Source organism: Alosa sapidissima, chromosome 7 (assembly GCF_018492685.1).
Source record: "Alosa sapidissima isolate fAloSap1 chromosome 7, fAloSap1.pri, whole genome shotgun sequence".
Taxonomy (NCBI): domain Eukaryota; kingdom Metazoa; phylum Chordata; class Actinopteri; order Clupeiformes; family Clupeidae; genus Alosa; species Alosa sapidissima.
In genome coordinates, this window is record NC_055963.1 from 18,818,259 (window position 1) to 18,838,340 (window position 20,082).

Here is a 20,082-nt window from a genome sequence, read left to right on the forward strand (position 1 = left end):
ACTAGAGACCTAAAATTAATTTGTGGAATCAAAACTTGAAATGGCAGTGAGGCTATCTGAAAAGTTTTGCTCTTTCACAGAAGACACTCCTAAACACTTACTAGCCATAAAGCCAGAAAGACAGAGGGAGAGAGACAGAGAGAAAAAAACCAAAACAAACGTACAATGTTCTTGTGCTTTGGCAAACTGTATCTAAGCAGTCCTGCTACTAAGGGAATTTTGAATTTGAAAGAGAGAGAGAGAGAGAGAGAGAGAGAGAGAGAGAGAGAGAGACTGTTATATATTATTGTATATTTGTCATTTCTAAAAAATGTCCCATGTTTTTGTGCTTTGGCAAGAGAGAGAGAGCAAGACAGAGAGAGGGGGGGGGGGGGGTCGTGGACGTGAGATTGACACAGGCTGTGGAGGAGAGTGAGAGCGTATGAATGGTCCAGCCCTCCAGCCAGACATGACACAAACAGAGACAGTGAGCTCTGGGTCTGAGTCTGTGTGTGTGTGTGTGTGTGTGTGTGTGTGTGTGTGTGTGTGTGTGTGTCGTGACACAAACAGAGACAGTGAGCTCTGAAAGGTAGCGGGGAGCTCATGAGCAGTGCATATCTCACACTGCAAATATCCCTGAACAAACAACTCAGAGGACTGCGAGTTCTCCATTCAGGATATCAAAATCTCCACTCCCTTCAGTGCCTCCATGGAGACAGAGTCAACCATCTGGGTTTTCTAATGAGCGCGATTCTTTAAAGTTAATGCCTCCGACTTCAAAACAAATGGGTGAAATGAGCTGGAACAGTGGACAGGGTGGAGCGAGGCGAGCTGCACATGGCACGACGTCTCTGCAGCGAACTACTCTCAGCTGTGGACACGGATACGGGAGCATCACCGCAAAACCAACAGAGAAGAGAGAGAGAGAGAGAGAGAGAGAGAGAGAGAGAGAGAGAGAGAGGGAGGGAGATTGAGAGAGAGGGAGTGAGAGAGTAAGATTGAAAGAGAGAGAGAAAGAGGGAGAGAGGGAGAGTGAAAGAAAACAGTTTCATAATTCTTCCACAAGCTGAGGAAATGACAGTGAAACAGACCAATGGAAGCACTTAAGAGCTTGTAAATCTCACACACACACACACACACACACACACACACACACACACACGTCTCTCTTCTCTCTCTCTTTCTCTCCAAGTTGTGATATTCCTGTGCGAGTAGTACAGTTCCCTTAACACTCTCTCCCAGCGCTTCTAGGTCAGCTGACCCGGCAGGGCCGGGAGACGGCGTCGGTGGGAGTGGGCCGATGGGAGGAAGATGGTAACGCGCTACTGCGGCCGGAGCTGCCGACAAACACGGAGGAGGCTGCGGCCTGTTCCAGCAAACAAAACCTCGGACAGGAAGCAGGGGTGTAACTCTAGGAAGTGCTCGGGTCCTCGAGAGGGAGGGGGAGAGAGAGAGTCAGCGGGAGAGAGAGAGAGAGAGAGAAAGAGAGAGAGAGAGGAAGACAGGAGGGAGGGAGAGAGAAAGGGAGAGAGAGAGGAATAGAGAGAGAGAGAGAGACAGGGAGGGAGAGAGAGGGCCAAGCAGTACGAGGGAACTGAAAGGGCCAAAACATTTTGCATCAACAACATGAAGGGACAAGGATCAACACCAGTTCTTGACAGAGGAATATTTCACTGCTGGATGACCTGTAACTGCCAAATTAGGAATATGTAAACAAGTGAAGGCAAGCAAACACAAACACTGTGTAGGAATGTTCTAAACCAGTTTAAAATTCCATTTATTGGAGATAAAAATCAGTTTTTAGAAGTAAATACTTTCACTTTAGACATTTGCTATCGGAATGCAGCATCTTTGTTGGGTTTGCTTGCCACTGAATATGTTATGCCTGAGCTCTGTTGCAATGCTACTGTGAGAGGTATATATGTGTAAAATAATCCACACAAGATGCCTTTTAGTGTCAAATAAAAGGCTCCAAAAATACCACACAGTAGATGTCTGCAAGCGCCAGTCGTATGTGCTGGGCTGAGCCTCAGAAATAAAAGGTTATAAATTGCTCTGCTATGTAAAAAAACCTGCTACGGTTTGTTTTTTTATGCTTCCTGGCTTGTTGTTATGCACTCATACAAAGGCGATAATAGCACTTAATCTATCTTTTGACTGTAATCGTCACATGTTTATGTAAAGAAAGGAAAATGCATTATGACAGTGTAGTTCTTGTCTCAACCATAAATGATCTGAATCAAACAAAACAAAAAAACTAATCTGGCTACACTTACTGAAAGTATTATGACACATTATTAACATGTTACTACATGTGCTTACAAAACACTAACCCTATATCCATACATAAGTACTACATGAAGTCCATCTGGCCTGAAAATGTTGCAAATGTTGGTGTAGTGCAACGGAGCACTTGAGTAGTTTATTTTAAATCCTTAACAGAGGCCCCTTCATAGGGGTGTTCCTACCTTGTAATGACAAGCCCAGTTCCCCTGGTGTTCCTGCTTATCTATTTTTGGGATTTCCTGCGATACGGGGTCCACCAGCTGGGCCAGGGAAGGCTGAGCTAGATGCTAAACGCTAACCCCAACCCACACAGTGCACGAGACTCTGCCACTACTCCTCGCTAATAATCAACTTCAACCAAACAGCAAACTGGCTGTCCGTCAGACACTGGAGAGTCCTGACACACTTAACAGAGCACAGGCCTCCAACTGTGTTGTGGCAGCGCTGTCTGAATGTGCTCTCAGTAGGCAAGAATGATAATAACAGAATGGTAGCCCTGTTAGGAGTATTTGTTTGTATACTTTCCATTTATCCTAATAAAATACCAGCAAATTCATTTGAGTTTTAAACAAATAGGCTATCATTGAATTGATTACAATTATGTCCTGGCCAAGCCTGTGTATTCAAATAGAATTTCCATAATAGACAGGCACCAAGTAGCGCGGTATGCTTTCTCATGTTGCCCTTGTCCTGCCCAGATGTTTTCTGTAAACTCCACAAACCTTTAATCCACACATGTTGTTTTGTCTGTTGAATGCAGACCACATAAGTCTCTCTCTGTGACAAGAGACACGCTGACCTCGAGGTCAACAAGTGACACAGCACTTAAAGAGAGACATGTGCTCGGGGAGGGCCCTGACATTACAATTACTTTTTAAAGCTAGAAGCTTTGCCCGGGTATTAAAAGATTTCACTGGATAATGAGATAAGATTTGCAGGAGATTGCTTCAAATGATACTGGTGGCTGGCCATATAGCAACAACATGATCATAGCGTATGTTTGTAGTAGCAGAGGATTAGCAATGTTTATTTATGACCGGGGCTAAGTGTGCAGTGCTACTTATGGTTGGATAATATACCACAGAGCTGCCACAGGCAGAACTGGCAGGACTTTGGTCACGGAGTCCAAGAGTTCAATACTAAACGCACAGAGAACACAAGCAGGAGACTGCATGGTTTCATGTCAACACAGAAGACACGGAGTAAGTACGACTTTAACTGTCCTTAATGGCTATACCTATTTGCCCAGCACCCTGCTCACGGCAAAAGGGTAAATAGTGGAACTGGAATAGTAACACACCGTTCCATGAAATAAAGGCACATGGCGCCCTGAAAGCGGAAGAGGAAAACAACAAGAGGCCAAGCGATTAGTCAGACTGTGTAGCAATTTGCTCCTGCAAAGGTTAGAACCATTGTGAGCAGTAACTATGTAAATACATAGGTATGTGGTATCATACTCGTTTTTCACAGTGAACAGCTTGAATAAACACAACAAAGAATGCTGCAATAATACCATGACTTTTTGAGGCTGTGTAGCCAAAAGTGCACGAGGCCAAGGCAGAGAATTTAGGTCAGAGGGACTATGACAGTATGCGGTGATAAATGGCTTATTATGTAAGTAATAGAAATATATTTAACGTTCAGTGAAAGAGCTTGTGCTTGACGCCTGGAGTAGAAACAACACAGATGAGGCAACACAGCTCATGCTCACGTGTCTTTTCTGCTCATCTTCTGTACCCAAACAAATACCCAGTCAAGCACAACACACACACACGCACACACACACACACACACACACGCACACACACGCACACACACGCACGCACACACACATACACACACACACACACACACACACACACGCGCGCGCACACACACACACACACACACACATACACACACACACACACACACACACACACACACACATACACACTCACACACACACACACACACACACACACACACACACACACACACACACACACACACACATACACATACACACATTCACATGCCTCATCTCCCTCAGTGCAACCTTCCCAAGCCCAGGTCTGACTGACTTTGAAGAACAAACATGTTTACGTAATCAGTTCCTCTATCACCTGGGGCCTGGCCCAGACCTCAGTGGCCATTTGTGTGTGTTGTGTGTGTGTGTGTGTGTGTGTGTGTGTGCGTGTGTGTGTGTGTGTGTCAGGGTGGGCAGTGTTGGAAAGAGCTGTAGGGGCCGCTCCGAGCAGCGCCACCATACCAGGAAAATCCAGTTCCCCCTCAAGGTCACGTTGGGATGCCATTATGTGAAGTCTGTTGAGTTTGTGTATCAGTGTGTGCCTGGCTGCTGAGCTTCCTCTCTCTCTCTCTATCTCTCTCTTTCTTTCTCCTTCTCTCTCTCACTCTCTCCTTGTTAAAAGGATCTCATTCAAAGACAAGATCACATGGATTTTTTTTTACACAGCAATACAGCCGAGAGAGCTAGAAAACGGTTCCTGCAACTTCAAACGAAGCTCAAAGCTTTTCATTTTTAATGAAAATAGACCAAAAGATAAAAAGGGAGACTTGTTTGTGCTATGCTTGTATTTCCTTCTTTGTGTGTGTCTACACTTGTCGCACTCAGACAGAAGCGAGGGACATCTCTAACAAGTGATCCCCAAAGAAGTTGACCTCTGACTCCTGAGCTATTCAAAGCCTCCAACCTGACCGATTACAGGGAGGTAGAGGTCAAAACATATCCATCAAAGACCCTCAACAAGCTCATGCTGCTCCTCATTCCCTCAATAAACCTGATAGACATTGCAGCGCTGAAAGACAAATTGACAACAATATTATGTGACTGATATGGCAAGTCTAATAGCCACTGATGCCGACATATTACATCCATACAATTTCTTCACTTACATTTAAATTTGTAGGTTGGCACTGCTGTAAATCACCAAGCTGTGATATAATTTGACAGCATCTGGCTGTTAACTGCATCTCTTTTATTATGTCCACTGTCCACTGCATCTCTTTTAGGATAGTATGTCCACTGTGACTGTCCAAGGCATTGCGAAATGAACAATTAGGCCTCTAATTTTTCTTTTTTTTTCTTTTTTAGAATTAACACATTATTTCTATAAAGCACTTTCGGCATACACCGAATTTTGAGAACACGTAGGCTAGACACAAATATTTGAGGGTGCTCAATTAGACAGTGTCAGCACCGTTTGACAGCTCCTACTAGGGCCGACGGTCCTCGGCATTCAGTACCAAGAGGCGGAGCTCGTTTCCCGGGCAGCCATATTCACTCCGGGCATTTCCGTTGATATGCGGCCTAAGATCGCCACTAGACAAATGGCAAATGCTCAAAGGTGGAGACAGAAGTGAAAGTGATTCTTTGCACACGTCAGACTTCAAGTTCATAATCAGATCGTGAGTGTTTTGCTAACAGCCCGAAGAGGCTGTGTTGAGGCTGTTCACAGTCACACCACCAATTAACAGCTATTTATGTGTAACACTTTCCCTCCCTCTCTCTTTCTCTCTCTCTCTCTCTGTGTGTGTGTGTGTGTGTGTGTGCACGTCTCAGTGTGTGTCTACGTTCTTTTGTCATGAGAAATCCAATACAGTAGCCTAACTTAACAGATTCAACACATAGGCTTCGCTGTATTTATGACAGTCGGCTCTACAGATACACGGTAATTGACTGTGTAGTTACTGTATCCAACATGAGATGCATGCTTATTATCATAGGCTGGCTACCACTAAAAGAATATGTGGTAGTCTACAGTTAGGCTACTAGGCTACCTAAATAGTTACAATGTCACATGTAGCCTATTGTCTATGTAACAAAATAGTTCAACAATTTAACTTTGGAAATAACGATTCGGCTTGTCAAAGACTTGACATTCTGTCTCATTTTATTAACCCGTGCTGTCAAAGGTGTTAGGTGGTACAGATAACCTAGCCTATCTGTAAAGTATGTAGCTAATGTTTAATGAATTCACGAGGGTGGTTGTGCAACACGAATTATGTTCCGAATCAACAGAGAAAACTACTTATGTAGCCTGCATGACCAATTGGCACAACCGTGATATGTTTCCTGTACGGTTTGAGACAGGCTGATAAGAATCAAAGCAAAGCGAGCCAGAATGCGCAAACATAGAGCAGGTGCCAACCACTGTATATGCTGTGGGTGAAATGGTGTCATGATCTGGATAACGCTATGTCTTTGTCATTTGGGTTATCATGCGATTAACAAAGGTGTAGGCTACCAAGCAGCATAAAGGAACACACCGAGGTGTATTTAAAGTGAAATGTTACACTTACCCAAAATCCTGATCCATAGATTTAAAGAAGAATTTGTAGCTATTGACCGGACGATTGTTGAGGACATTTTTGAAATCCGCCAACGTTACTTTCTCAGGAGGAACCGACAGTTTCACTAAATAAGGAGTCTCCTCCTCGTCAATATGGTATATAATTTTAGTCTCCGCCATGAGAATGTGAATAGGACAATCAGAGGAACACGGATAGTGACAGCGAAATATAAAATATAGCCTAGCTATCTATCGAGTAAACATCGCAAATCAAACATGTCAACATGTATAATTGTCAAGATCACGTCGGAAAACAAATAATCCTGTCTTTGACAGCATATTCAGTCCCAGGCATTGTCGAGTCTATTGCGGCTTCGTTGTGCCTCTCAATACGGTGGCTCGGTCGGCAGTCAAACAGGAAGGGACGGTTCACATCCCAGCTACATTGAGTTTAGAATATTTCCCCAGTTCTCCAGTTGTTTCTCAAGGACGTTCTGCCACCTAGTGACAGGCTTTGTGGCCGACATAGTCTGTATTGAAATAGATTTTAGATTTGTAATATAACGAATAATAATAATCTATTCTGAAACCAAAATAAGCTTGCCCATTAAATAGGCCTAGCTATTAAAACAATAATTGAAATAAACATAATATATAAGACAAAGACTTAGAGGATTTATAAACTAGGCCTATAGAGAATTTATAGCACAATGAAGATATCAGACATGATGCAGTCTGTGGTTAGGCCAAGGGTTAGGTCTACATGCTTTCAACAGCAGAGGCAGCCCCAGGTCATCCTTAAATATTGTGCATAAATCTCTAAAATTCAAGTCTAAAATCTCTATTGCCTGTAGGTAGGCTATTACTAGGCCTATTGTCTACTATACGGGATCTATAGACTATAAAAATTATAAATTGTTGGCCTACAGAACATGCCTCCTTTGGTTTTATGCTTGTAATTTATCTTGTTTTACATAGCCTATGTTAAGTTCTGGGGATGTTTTATGGGGATGCTACTGTGAAAACGAATAGCCCATATGAGATTTTAAGCACAATAAAATCATCATTGTTGAAATTATCATGTTGAAAAGTGTATATACACACCAGTTCTTTTTTAAATTTTGAAGTTGCTTTTTTTTTTTTTTAAGTGTTTCACCATATTTATGTAATCACTCTCACCAAATCTGAAACATGCTCCTGTAAGTTTATAAAAGAAATCTGCATCAACAGCATCATGCCATAAATCTCTCTACTTTACATTTAAATAAGTTAAATCTATTGACCCACAATACATCTGTGATCAAGTAAAACAAACAATTTCATCTTTATTTTTATAATTTATAAGACATATAAACACAAATTTATTTTATGTCTTTATTTTACCTCTAATGGCCTCATGGTAAGCCATCCCAGCTATTTTGACACCATGTGTGACACTTTGCATGACAGCCTCCACCATAATTGTGTGTGTGTGTGTGTGTGTGTGTGTGTGTGTGTGTGTGTGTGTGTGTGTGAATAAGTGAAAGTGAGGCACGTGCTTGAAGGAGAGAAAAAGCACAATATAAATGCAGTCCATGTCATTGTAGAAGTCTTTGTGGCGGTTTGAACCTCACGCTAATAGGATTGTTCATCAATGTGAGAATGAAAAAAAAAAGGCATCAGGATTAATTATTGGTTTAAATGGTGTTGGATTGCAATGGTCTAAATACTAAAGTTCATTTTTTATCTCAGAGAGCACATGCCAACATAAACCCATTCCCAAGCCACTGGACCCACGTGTGGCATTTTAAGTTAACTTTACTGGCTGGGATTATGGAAAATATGTGTCTGTTTTCACAAGCCAGGGCCCAAGAGTGAGTAGGAGACATTAACAGAGGACAGCGGACTATTGTTGAACTTGTAATAAAAAGATTTTTTCTGTGGTAGAGATGGTTACTGGCAATACCTTAACATTTGTACCAATACCCTGGATTTGTAGAAACATTTCTGTAGAAGCTTTGCAGGTTCTGTCTTAGAACAGAGAATTCTGTAAAAAGCATCCTTGTCCAGCTTTCATGATTTAAAAATGTACTGCATTTCAAAACAAATTCATTGATACATGTAGGATCCTGGATATATTTCAGCACAGACATACAAGAGGCACAAATGTTGACAAGATTCATTAAAATACAGAGCAGAGCATATAAGGAATTACCTGAAACTTTTATATCAAAATACTACAGAGGAAGTCTAGTCAAGATTACCATGGTGTTATGCTGGCCTAATTGATCATCAAATTGATACAATCCTACCGTATTTTAGGTTAGATGAAAAATACAATAGTAAAAAAGAAGAAAACCTAATAAAAATGATTAAAATATGATTCATTATATTGCATGATAATCATCCTGATAGCTACACTGTTTTACAGTGTACAGGCCATATTGTATTATGTTCACTCATGTGCAAATACATCTTTCACGCCTTTGGGTGTAATGCCAAAAACTGCATTTGTTTATAATCAACCAACGAGTTTTGAGGCGGCAAATACAAATGGTAAAAATAATTGAATCAAACTGGATCATAATAAATAACAACTTATGTTGACCAAATAATTGAAGACGTAAAGATCAGTTCACCTGATCATCAGCTTCAGTAATATGATACTTGTTGGTGTTAGTTTTGTCCACTGTTTACAACTCATTATGAGGAAGCAGAACTCATGCAAGATAAAAGACTGTGAACACTTTTGCATACATTCTGGTACTGGAAAGGAAATACAAGAATTGAATTCTAGGCTACAAAAAAAATGTGTTGAAACACACACAAAAAAATGGCCTGTTGGTGGCACTAGTGGATTTAAACAGCAGACCCAAACAGTGGGCAAAGCACCACTATTTGTTCTCATCTACCCATTTTCATGCAAACGGCTGCAGACAGAGTTCTGAGCTGAACTTGACTATCAGAAGTATAGTAGAACAGTTGATAGAACAGTTGATAGAACATACAGTAATAACAGGAATGTAAGCACTCTCTCTGCTTGTTCGCCCCAACAATGCGAGAGAGAAGAACATGCACACACTCAAGCGTTCTGGTGTGCAAGTGAATTCCTGAGAAATACAATGCCTCTCTCTTTTGAAAGCTCCTTCTCTTTAGAATCTAAAAGATCGTCGAAGGGTCAGGACAGGACTACATTAAATGCATTAAACGCGTGCAACATATGAATGCAGCGTGAACGGCAGAACGTCACTGATCATTGTACATTATCAACAGCATTCCTTTTATTTCTTTTTGAATACGTAAAAAAACAGTAACAGTATAAAAAAAGAACATTATAACAATGACACAGTGTATTGATATCGATCTCGTCGAGGGGCTAATGCAAGCTTGACCACTAATGTCAATGTATGGCACTACAACCTAAAGCATACAATATCCTAGATATATATATAGCTTTAGCAGTGATAAACATACTACATAGGGTATCAGATAAGACAGCAAAGTTGGTAGCATGAAGCTTATTGAACAGCAGACACAATGGCAACACCTCCTTTATGGCTTCATTCGTGAGTCTCCCTGCACTCCGATTGGTTGTCTCATCGCCAAGTCCTTTCGCTCTGGGCCAGCCAGCAGCCTGTTAGGCAGCACCTCATTTCCATGACAGCTTCTCCATTTCTAATGACAGACAAGACAAACAACAGAGGAACGATAAAGTAAAGACTTTCACAGGCAATCATTTTCTGTCTTCTCTACTATAGATATATAATTATATTTTGTGTTTTTGTGCAATATAATAAAGGGATCTTGGGTTTGTGAAACATTTTATTATTATCATTATTTTTATTATAAAATGATAAAATAATTATGATTAAAAAAACAGAGATGTTTTTCTACCTTTATTGAGGTCTATGACTCTTGAAGTGGAAGCATAGGACATCTCTGCCTGCTCCTTCATTATGTTGTTCTTGTAGTCTATAACGACAAAGCACAACTTGTTGTTGCTGTTTATTTGTTTTCAGGCTAGCAGTGCTGAAAAATAGCTCAATAGACTTTGGCAACATCAAAATCATAGGTTTGAGGAACCAAAGAAATCTAAGACTGAAGGCTACCAGCACACATACTGACAGCAACAACACATCAGAAAGCCTCAGTAAATAGTAAAGCTGCCCACTAAATGTTTCTCACCCCTGAGGTCATCCTGATTGCAGTTCTTCAGGCCAGTGGGTTCCATCTCAATGGCTGTCCTCGGCTGTCCCCTTCATAAACAAATAGAGGTTATTATTACATATTCATTACACTCTAAGAATGTTTTGTTAATATTCTTCATTTGGCAAAACATTTCATTTCTGCATCTGTACAGAGTGGAAGCTGCATATATAGGACTGGAAAGTGAGAGTAATTATGGCTCCGTTTGTGTTATATGAAACCCTATTATTATAAAGGAATAATGGATGTAGGGCTTTTTTATGACAGTAGATGTAATATGAAATGTAATGTGCCTAATATGCAAAATACTAAATTGTTATGCATACGAGTCAGGATGATCAAGTTCTTACCGTTCAGATCTACGCACATCATACTCCAGCTCTGAAATAAAGACATAGGCAGATTTGCAATAATGTCTGAGTACACAAAAGTCTATAATAATGTTTGCACTATGAATAGAGAAGGCTCTGAGTAGAAAGTACCCCATTGCATTAGCAAACTGTCTTTGTAATGAATACTATTTGTGTTGCAAAGCTAATTTAATTTTCAGTATTTATGATTCATTTTTTTGCCTATTAAATTGCAGACAAGTGTCTCCTTCATAGAAGCTGAAGGACATTATTAGATATGTGGAACATTAAAACCTGAATTAGCACCACAGAAAAGCCATTCATTCTGAATATAAACAGCCGCTCTGTAGTCATGTTTGCATTTGCAAACATTGCAACACAGATCTACAAACACTCTGCACTCCAGTTTGTCTGCGTCCCTGTCTCTGTTGTACAGATCTACAGACGCTCTGTGTGTCTGCCCCTCCCCCGTTCGTTTCCTGTGGTACCTCTCTTCCTGCGGCTCCGTGTGAGCAGGATCACCGCGGCGACGATGAGAGTGAGCAGGAGGAAGATGGCCAAGACGTAGCCGAGCTGGTTGAGGAAGTGACTGCGTGGCTCTGGCACGATGACATTGAAAACACGCGCCGTCTCCACCATGTTTGTGTCTGAGAAACAAATTGACAGGAGGCGAGACAGTTTGAGAGGACATTCGATCCAGGCCTACCGAGTAACATCAAGCTGTTCAAAAGCATTGCATTATGAAAAAGATGTAAAACATAAACAAACTGTACTTCATACAGGAGGACACTACAGAGAGTAAAATTATGTTGACATGATTAAACTTAAAAAATTAAAACACCCTGTTATCCCACCACCCTCTCCCTCTCTCTCTCTCTCTCTCTCTCTCTCTCTCTCTCTCTCTCTCTCTCTCTCTCTCTCTCTCTCTCTCTCTCAGTGTGAAAGGAAAACAGCAGTTTACATGTCAGAGTGCTTTTGGTCTCTAATGAGTTCCAGACTTGATGTCATGCAGCAGCTATTTTTTTTTCCTGGAGGAGAAAAAAGGAAAAAAAAACCCATTACCGCGAGAGGACAGAGTGAGCGGAGAGCATGGTTTTTAGTCTGTGGTTAGGTCAGGCAGCCTGGTAAAAGCGTTTCTATTTGTTTAGATTACCCTAGCCTAGAAGAGAGTCTGTATTTGCAGTCCCCACAGTCACTCGCTCGCACAAACAAGACCAGATTTCTCCAGGCTGCGATATGGAGCTACTGGAATGCATTAGCACTGCATATCTTAAATGCTTTGGCTGCATAGTTTGGACTCTGTAATGACCATTCATTAAAGTAAAAATGTTGACAAAAAAGGAATAACAACTTCTTTTAATTAGACATGACAGTGTTTTGACAAAGACTGTGAAAATACTGGGGCGATGGTAGCGTAGTGGTTAAGGAGCTGGGCAGTAGCCTGTGGGTTCAATACCCAGCTTCCACCGTTGTGCCCTTGAGCATGGCTCTTAACCCAGAGTTGCTCTGTGGACAATGACTCTTGTAATATAACTGACGTAAGTCACTTTGGATAAAAAAGCGTCTGCTAAATGAATAAATGTAAACAAGTAAAACAAATCACTGTGGAAACACACCATGCCGCATCATCATGGACTTTTTTATACCCTGCAAGTAAATCAAGTTGCTCTATTGCTGTCCAGCCGATATCTGGGACATTTAACAGAAAAAAGGGGCAGGAAGCACAGTAGGGTTTGCCCTTTAAAAGAGTTAGTGGCTCCTATGGTCCATAAATCTGTGGCCAGGCCTGTCAGAGTTGTCTGGGGAGACTGTTTACCACATCCCGTCGTGAGATGCCCTCAATTCAACCCCAGTCTTCTGGCACAATGAGGTCTGATGGGTCGAGCTCATCCCAGCTTTATAAACCAACACCTGTGAGATCAGGAATACCCTCTCACTTTGGCATGGTAGACTGTAGAGTGTTATTGGGGGACATCCAAAACAAACAGCAGTGATGAGGACTGTAAACTGTTGTGATTGCCCTGCAAGCAAATTGCATAAAAAAGACTGATGCCGGACAAAGAGAGGAGGGTGAAATGAGGCAACACAATTGGTAAGGAATGCACAGAACTGGGAAGATTTGATTTAAATGAAAAGATTCAAATGAAAAAATGGGGCATGTGAAATGGTCGCCATCCAATCGAAACCAGCAACACCAGCAGTGTCTTTCATGTGCGGCCGAGCAGATGTCGGACAGATGTGGAGCCAACTTCCTTCTCGTGGTGATAAAACCTGCTCCAGCCAAATTCAGGAAGACTAAAGTCAAAAAGTCACTTCATCAGTACCCCTAAATGCTTTAACTCTGTCTCAGTCACTCCTTTCCTCCTTTCCCTCTCTCCCTCTCTCCCTCTCTCTGCCTCTTTCGCTCACTTGCAAAACGTCTTGAATTCAATTTTGAGGAATTCCATTTTATTTGAGGAATTTTGGTGAAGACATTGTTTCACTGAAGAGGAATGAAAAGCCTCTCCACTGAAACACAACTCCTATCCTGGTGCTTCAATTGTCTGCATATTACACAGGGCAGACATTTCACACACACACAGCTGGCGGAAAAATGCAGGATATTGGCCCATGGAACCGTTGCATGCAAGGGTTCCGTGAAGGTAGTCTGGATTTAGACAAAGCAATTCAGATCCCTGGCTGAAGGTCTCCAGGAATAAAAGCTCTAACCCAGAAAACGCATCATCAAACAGGCTTTTCTTTTCCCCAACTCCATTTACCCCAAATTAAAAGGCAGTTCTTTTTTTCCTAGGGGATGGGTGGGTGGGGGTTGTGGAAACAGAGAGGGTGCACAGACTGAAGTGAGAATCTAAATATAACCACAGCTGCAACCCTAGGAGACTGCACAGAGGAGAGAAGTGAGAAAACACAGGACAATGAAGTCCACATTTCACAAAATTACTTCTGTGTCTGTTTTTTTTTGTTTCAAATAGTGAATTTGAATAGAGAATTGAATAAAGAAGTGAAATGTCACCTGAATTGCTGGCTAGTTTTGTTTCAGACACACATAAACCAAGAATAGAGCTGATATTTGTAACCGTAGCTACATCACCAACAACGCTAAATAAAACCATGATAGATGGCATCATGAGTAGGCTATTCCACATGCTTGTCTCTGCACTGAGCAGACACCAAACACTCAACACTAATAATAACAAATCAGAGACTCTTACTTGGATCCTCGTTATTCTCCAGGAAGGGTAGCTCAATAACAGTGAGCTTCTTGGTAGGTTCATTGTTGGCGGGCACTTCTGTTGGCGGGAGTTCCCGGGGTCTTGTGGGGACGGGTTGCTGAAGAAGGGGGGCACCCACAATGAGGCGGAAAATGCGCCTCTCGTGCAGGCCGCAGTAGTGGTGATGCAGGTGGCAGACATATAGCCCCTTCTCCGTCGGCTGCAGGTCCGAGATGCGGAGGGAGAAGTCGCCACGCGAGAAGGCGTCCGCCGTGATGTTCATCTTCTCGCGCAGGAAGTGCGGCCCGTATTTACGCTCCTCGCCCGAGGCGTACAGGTCCACCAGGCGCTCAGCACCGTCTGGACGCACACCCGGCGGCTGCCAGTCCCAGTGGACCACCTGCTGCTGGTCCTCCTGGCTGCCCTCGGTCCACAGCGGCCGGCGGTTCATGCATGGCAGAACTATGGTGCTCCCCGCCAGGACCACAAAAACGGACTTCTCTCCATCCCAAAAACGCCTCTCCTTATGGGCTATGGAAGACCAAAACAATACTTATTTATCTAAACTACAATAATGAAATTAATATAAAAAACAATACTTATTTATCTACACTACAATAATGAAATTAAAATGAAAAACAATAATGTTTCATCTAAACTAAAATAATGAAATTAATATGGAAAAAACACAATATGAAGAATATCACAGTATACTTAGAATTTAGTAAATAAATCATTAACTTAACTTAAAATTCTATTATATGATGCAACTCTTTGCAATGTCTCTATTGTCCCAGTGGCAGTATGATTAAGATGCATGAGGAGAGAGGAGTGATGGTATTTAAACACTAATTAGGAGGTCAGGGAGGTCGTAGAGGGGGGCTTCTGCAGCTTACCTGACTTGGTGATATTGAGCTGCATCTGAAGGGCCTGGTGAATGTTGCAGTAGTGGTGATGCAAATTGCATGTGTAGAGGCCTCTGTCATTCGCCCCTACATCTACATAACCACAAAACAAACACATTAACAGATGCGGCCTGCCTGCCAAATCACTACCCTGTGCACCACATGTGGTCTGTCAGTGCTCAGCAGGCTGCAGAAGAGGATGTATGGTTTTTAATTAGAAAAACAGAGGACATTAGGTGTCACTTTTACAGAAAACAGCTTAGTGTATCTACGAACGCTAACAAGTTCCTGGGAACTGGACACATGACCTTGACAACAGAAGGGCAATGCATTACAATCTAGGAAGCTACTACTTCAAGGACACGTCTGACATTTTAGACTATAATTCACAAACCCCGGAGTTCTACAAACCCTTAAAAGCACTACAGCAAATAACAAAGACCTGCATGTACTGTACAACCGCAAACAATGAAAATAATCCATCCTCTCTGTGTGTGAAGCCAGTTGGTCAAAATTGTATATTGCTATGGGTGTAAATAGGTAATAAGGTGCATCACTAGGAACTAAATGAGAATGTTTCCATACTCTGAATGATGAGTGAGAAGTTGCCATCAATGAACGCGTCGGGTGAGATGTTGATGCGGCCCTTGTTGTAGTTGCTGTAGAGGCGTTCACTGCCCCCAGGGAAGAGGTCCAGCACGCGCTCCACCCCCTCGTGTGGGCGGCTGCGATACACGTCCCAGTGCACCACACGCTGCCGGTCCCGCAGACGATCCTGCCGCCAAACGATGCGTTGGTTGTGACACGGCAGCAAGGCGTTGGAGCCTGCTGGGAGCGTGATGTTACGAGCTTCCACCACCATGCTCTGGGTTCTGGTCTGGGCGAGTACTGAGACAGAAACACACAACATGTTACAGATGTGTTGTATATATATATATATATATATATATATATATATATATATATATACACTGTATACTATATACTGTATATATATATATATATATATTTGTGTCTGTAATTTATATGTGATTTGCACACACACACACACACACACACACACACACACACACACACACACACAAACACACACACACACAGCACAGATACTTAGCAACATACAGATTGCACGCTCACTCAAATATATATACACACATGCAAACTGTTACAGATAAACAAGCCAACAAGGAGAAACAGTCACACACATACTCAGACAGACAGACACATAAGCTGAGACATGTCCACACACACACGCAATTCACAACCGTCATAAACACATCAAACAGGTTAAGTACAATTTGAGAAGGGGAAAAAAAAACCGTTCTTCAAGAGTTCAAGTGTTTAAGAAAAGTGTTTCAACATGCCATCACAATGGAAAAGCCTTAGATAGTATCATGCCATTTAATGAGTCCATCTTAAAGTCCTAACATGTTTTTTTCCCTACTAAAACTACTGGACCCAACAAGCAAAAAAGGGTAAGATCCCTGGGTAAGTGTTCAGGGTTGGGCAAGAGACTTACCACACTGCAGCCACAGGCAAGCAATAAACACTGCAATATGAACAAAACAAAGACAAATTAAAACCACTGCTGAATGAAGCAAAATATAAAACAGCAGTTTACTGTAGGCCTGGGAAACTTTCTTACTGTATTCAGTGACCTCCATTTCTTTCAAATGTTAGTCTGTAACTTAGTCTAGACAACTTAATCTTTTGGACTGTAACAAACAGTTTCATTGACAAAAGAAGAGAGCAATAGACAACATTTAACTTTAGCTTTGTAATTCACACATGTGTGTTCTGAGCAATGAAACGCATCCATGTCTATCCATTCCTCCCACTGCCTATTTTCAGTGACCATCTGTGTGAACTATTCCTAGCCTGGATGTTGACTAAGCAATGCCTCATTCACGGCTTCTGGGCAAACAACAAGAAAACCAGAGTTTGCTTGTATAACTTGAATGTTTTTTTACTGCAGTGAAGGAGAGCTGATCTGGGCTCAGACGAAGAGGACCATATTTTGATTTACATGTATTTATTTATTCATTTATCCCAAGCAACTTACAAATGAGGACTGATACAGTATCTAGGCCACCGTGCAAAAGTAGACATTAGAGACACGATAAATACCTCTATAATACAAGATAACCTGGGGATGGTGGTGTTAAGTACAACAGAGTTAAAGTGACAACCAGATAAGTAATTACCATGTAAAGCTCCACAAATAGTCAAAGAATATGCTTTTTACTTCATAATATTTGTTGGTTTGATGCCATCAAACCTAGTCTAGTTCACATTTCATCAGTTATGAACACACAAAAAAATAGAGTCTTCCTTCATCCCAGGCCTGAATTCTGTTAAATCCATAATCCAGACAGCAGAAACACTGTCAGCATTCACAGTTCCAAGTAGCACCACTCATGTTGAATCATCTGTTTTACCTGGGGGCATAGATTCCCAGAGCGTGCTTAAATGAGGTCCATCATTCTTGGCAAAACAATGCAAACAATAAAATGATACAAGGTGGCTTCATGCTCTCACACTGAGGTAAACATCTACTGTTTAAAATGACTCCAGGGACAAGGAATCTTGCGGTGTACTGGAATCAAACACACATGTGAACAATCGAGTGGTCAGTCTATAAAATCTCCAGTGACAGCGCATCGGATCCACAGCAGAGAGCCAAAGCGAAGGACCGTGGATGGCCAGGCCAGATGGTTTGGTGATCAGATGACGAGGGCTGAACATACCAAAACTGCTGTGTAACATGCGATCTCAGCCCTTGCCACTTTACTTTTTTTACGAGGCCAGATTGTCCAAAGCCATCCTCCCTGCATAGACACTGCCAACTAGATATTTCATATCAAAGCCTGCTAATGTGAGCTATTAAAACGACTCATGAACGCTGTCCACTTCCTGCATTTCATACAGCAGTCTGTAAGATTTCACTGGTTCCACTGCTTTTCCAAAGAAAGTTGGGGGGTGGGGGGGACATCACCAAACCCTGTAATTTTCTTTCAGTATTTCCTATCCAGACAGTGGCCAATTGAACAGACTAGAGGCTTGCTAAAGACTTAACAACACCTCTGGGACTTAATAACTACCATTACCCAAATCACTCAAAAACAAGGGTACACCTTTAAAACATTAGACACTGCATTTTTCCAAGGGCAATCTATGGATATGAAAGCTGCATGAAACTGCATGCAAAAACAAACTTTGGGAAAAAAAAGTAAAACAGACTCAAAAGCATTGTACATAATATTCTTTATCGATGAGAAGACCCCTAATGTGACTGCTGTAGTCCTATGATGACTTGTCCACCGTTTAATACATAAAACCCACCAGAAGAGGCTCTTACTAATGAGGTCATGGTCCCAGGTATTATTGACACACAGGCTAAGGCAAGAGAAACTCTGGCTTGTGTCTGTTCCCTCTCCAAACATGCCAGGGCTGTGGACTCTCTGCACTTCCTGACTCAAATAAAAACCTCCTCATACATTTACCTTACACAGATTGAGGACATTCACTTTCTTTTTTTCTCTGTGCAGCCAGCTCTGTTATGCATCAAGGCCAAATGAGTGACCCAGTACACGTTTAGTCATACTGAGTAATACATGGTCAGAGACTGGTGATTAAAGTGTAGCCTATAATGACTAAGCTCGAGGGCTAGTGCTAACTCAGCAAAACAACACTTCCATAAGCATCCCACAGTGACTACCTATAATGCAAAACACATTGGAATAGAACTCACAACAATTGAATCGACCGACTTACTCATACCACCTTGAGAAAAAAAAGAAAAAAGAAGAGAAAGAAAAACTAGGACTAAGGATAACTTAGTCCTAATGATAGTAGTGGGATAACATTCCTTTCTTTCTTCCCAGATCAACAAAGACATTCTTTGATCCAATAACATTCACAACTGAATGTGTACAAATACTCAAACAGTATAAATACAATTAAAATAAAATGTGATTGTTCATTTTGAACATTACATTAGTTCAATTTCAATGACTTGAAAGTCTGACTATGTGGATATTTGGGTCAGAGCACTGTTTCCTGTTTATTTGCTCTATAAACAAGTTTCCATTCTTTAACATGGCAAAGAATGCAACAATGGCAAATCAGACATGGGTTTAAACAAACTATTAGACGTAAAAACGGAATTAAAAGAAAACACAATATTTCCAGAAAAACACTGAAATTAACATATAAAATAAAACAATATTTAGACTACTTACTTAATAAGAAGAACATGGTTGGATTAAATCCTTGTTTCCCTCTCTAAAACTGTCTTATAAAAGTCTACCCCGGGATGGTACTGATGCGCTTTGCGGTAGTCTACTGTCGCAGCCGTCGCTGGATGGCACGCATCACCTGGAAAAGTTTGTCGACCTGCAACAACAAAGTCATTGTCTGGGTCGGTCTGTTAGAAGCGCTCTATGCCCCTCCTCTACAGTCTGTAATTCTACACTAGCCCAGCCCACAGAAGGGTTTGTCCACTGCTTGATTTTATGCATGGCGCATTATTTTTTAGGCTAAGAGTATTACTTTGGGAAAATCCACTGAAGGGCGATGCGAGACTCTTCCGACTTGCAAGTGTCACATTTAGGCAGCATCTGTAATGAACCAGTTAGGCAACGCTATTCAACTAACAAAAACAAACTATAAACTATCAAGAGAAAGAGTTGCAACACAGGCATGGTGCCAAAACACCAGTTGAATACAGCACATGGCAATGCGCATCACATCAGCGAGCTAGCGGTTATTATGTATCCCACTTCGCAGGGTTACCTGATGCCAATGAGGATACGATGCAGTAGGCCTGGTCTACACGTGACAAACCTATTTTGCGGTCACACTCTCCTATTCT

General features: G+C 41.6%; 2 protein-coding genes across 6 annotated transcripts in view; both read right to left on the reverse strand.

Annotated features, from left to right (window-relative positions):
- Positions 1–6,987, reverse strand: part of dvl1a (dishevelled segment polarity protein 1a) — a 40,973-nt gene extending 33,986 nt beyond the window's left edge. For all 4 annotated transcript variants that reach the window (XR_006032927.1, XR_006032926.1, XR_006032925.1 and 1 more), the window contains exon 1: positions 6,568–6,987. Coding sequence is in view for 1 of the 4 variants with exons in the window: in XM_042098566.1 (XP_041954500.1) it covers positions 6,568–6,737 (170 nt within the window). In the remaining 3 variants the exon portion in view is untranslated. The remainder of the gene's footprint in view (positions 1–6,567) is intronic.
- A 1,671-nt stretch (positions 6,988–8,658) lies between these two features.
- Positions 8,659–19,659, reverse strand: mxra8b (matrix-remodelling associated 8b). 2 transcript variants are annotated; one of them, XM_042098568.1, is made up of 10 exons: positions 19,451–19,658; positions 16,729–16,758; positions 15,795–16,097; positions 15,201–15,302; positions 14,305–14,835; positions 11,581–11,739; positions 11,093–11,123; positions 10,722–10,792; positions 10,431–10,508; positions 8,659–10,211 (listed from the first exon to the last, which is right to left on the reverse strand). In XM_042098568.1, exons 1-10 carry the CDS (start codon positions 19,464–19,466, stop codon positions 10,186–10,188), a joined length of 1,347 nt encoding a protein of 448 aa, XP_041954502.1. In that variant the 5' UTR covers positions 19,467–19,658; the 3' UTR covers positions 8,659–10,185. The 2 variants fall into 2 exon arrangements, with proteins under 2 accessions (XP_041954502.1, XP_041954503.1); XM_042098569.1 differs by lacking the exon at positions 10,431–10,508 and having other exon boundaries at positions 19,451–19,659.
- Positions 19,660–20,082: the final 423 nt, after the last annotated feature.

What these genes read in the sequence shown, in the direction of transcription:
- mxra8b (XM_042098568.1), bottom strand. An exon ending in GATGTGCGTAGATCTGAACG is followed by an intron (nt 10,793 to 11,092) that starts GTAAGAACTTGA and finishes TTGTTTATGAAG; the next exon opens with GGGACAGCCGAGGACAGCCA. An exon ending in AGTCATAGACCTCAATAAAG is followed by an intron (nt 10,212 to 10,430) that starts GTAGAAAAACAT and finishes GTCTGTCATTAG; the next exon opens with AAATGGAGAAGCTGTCATGG.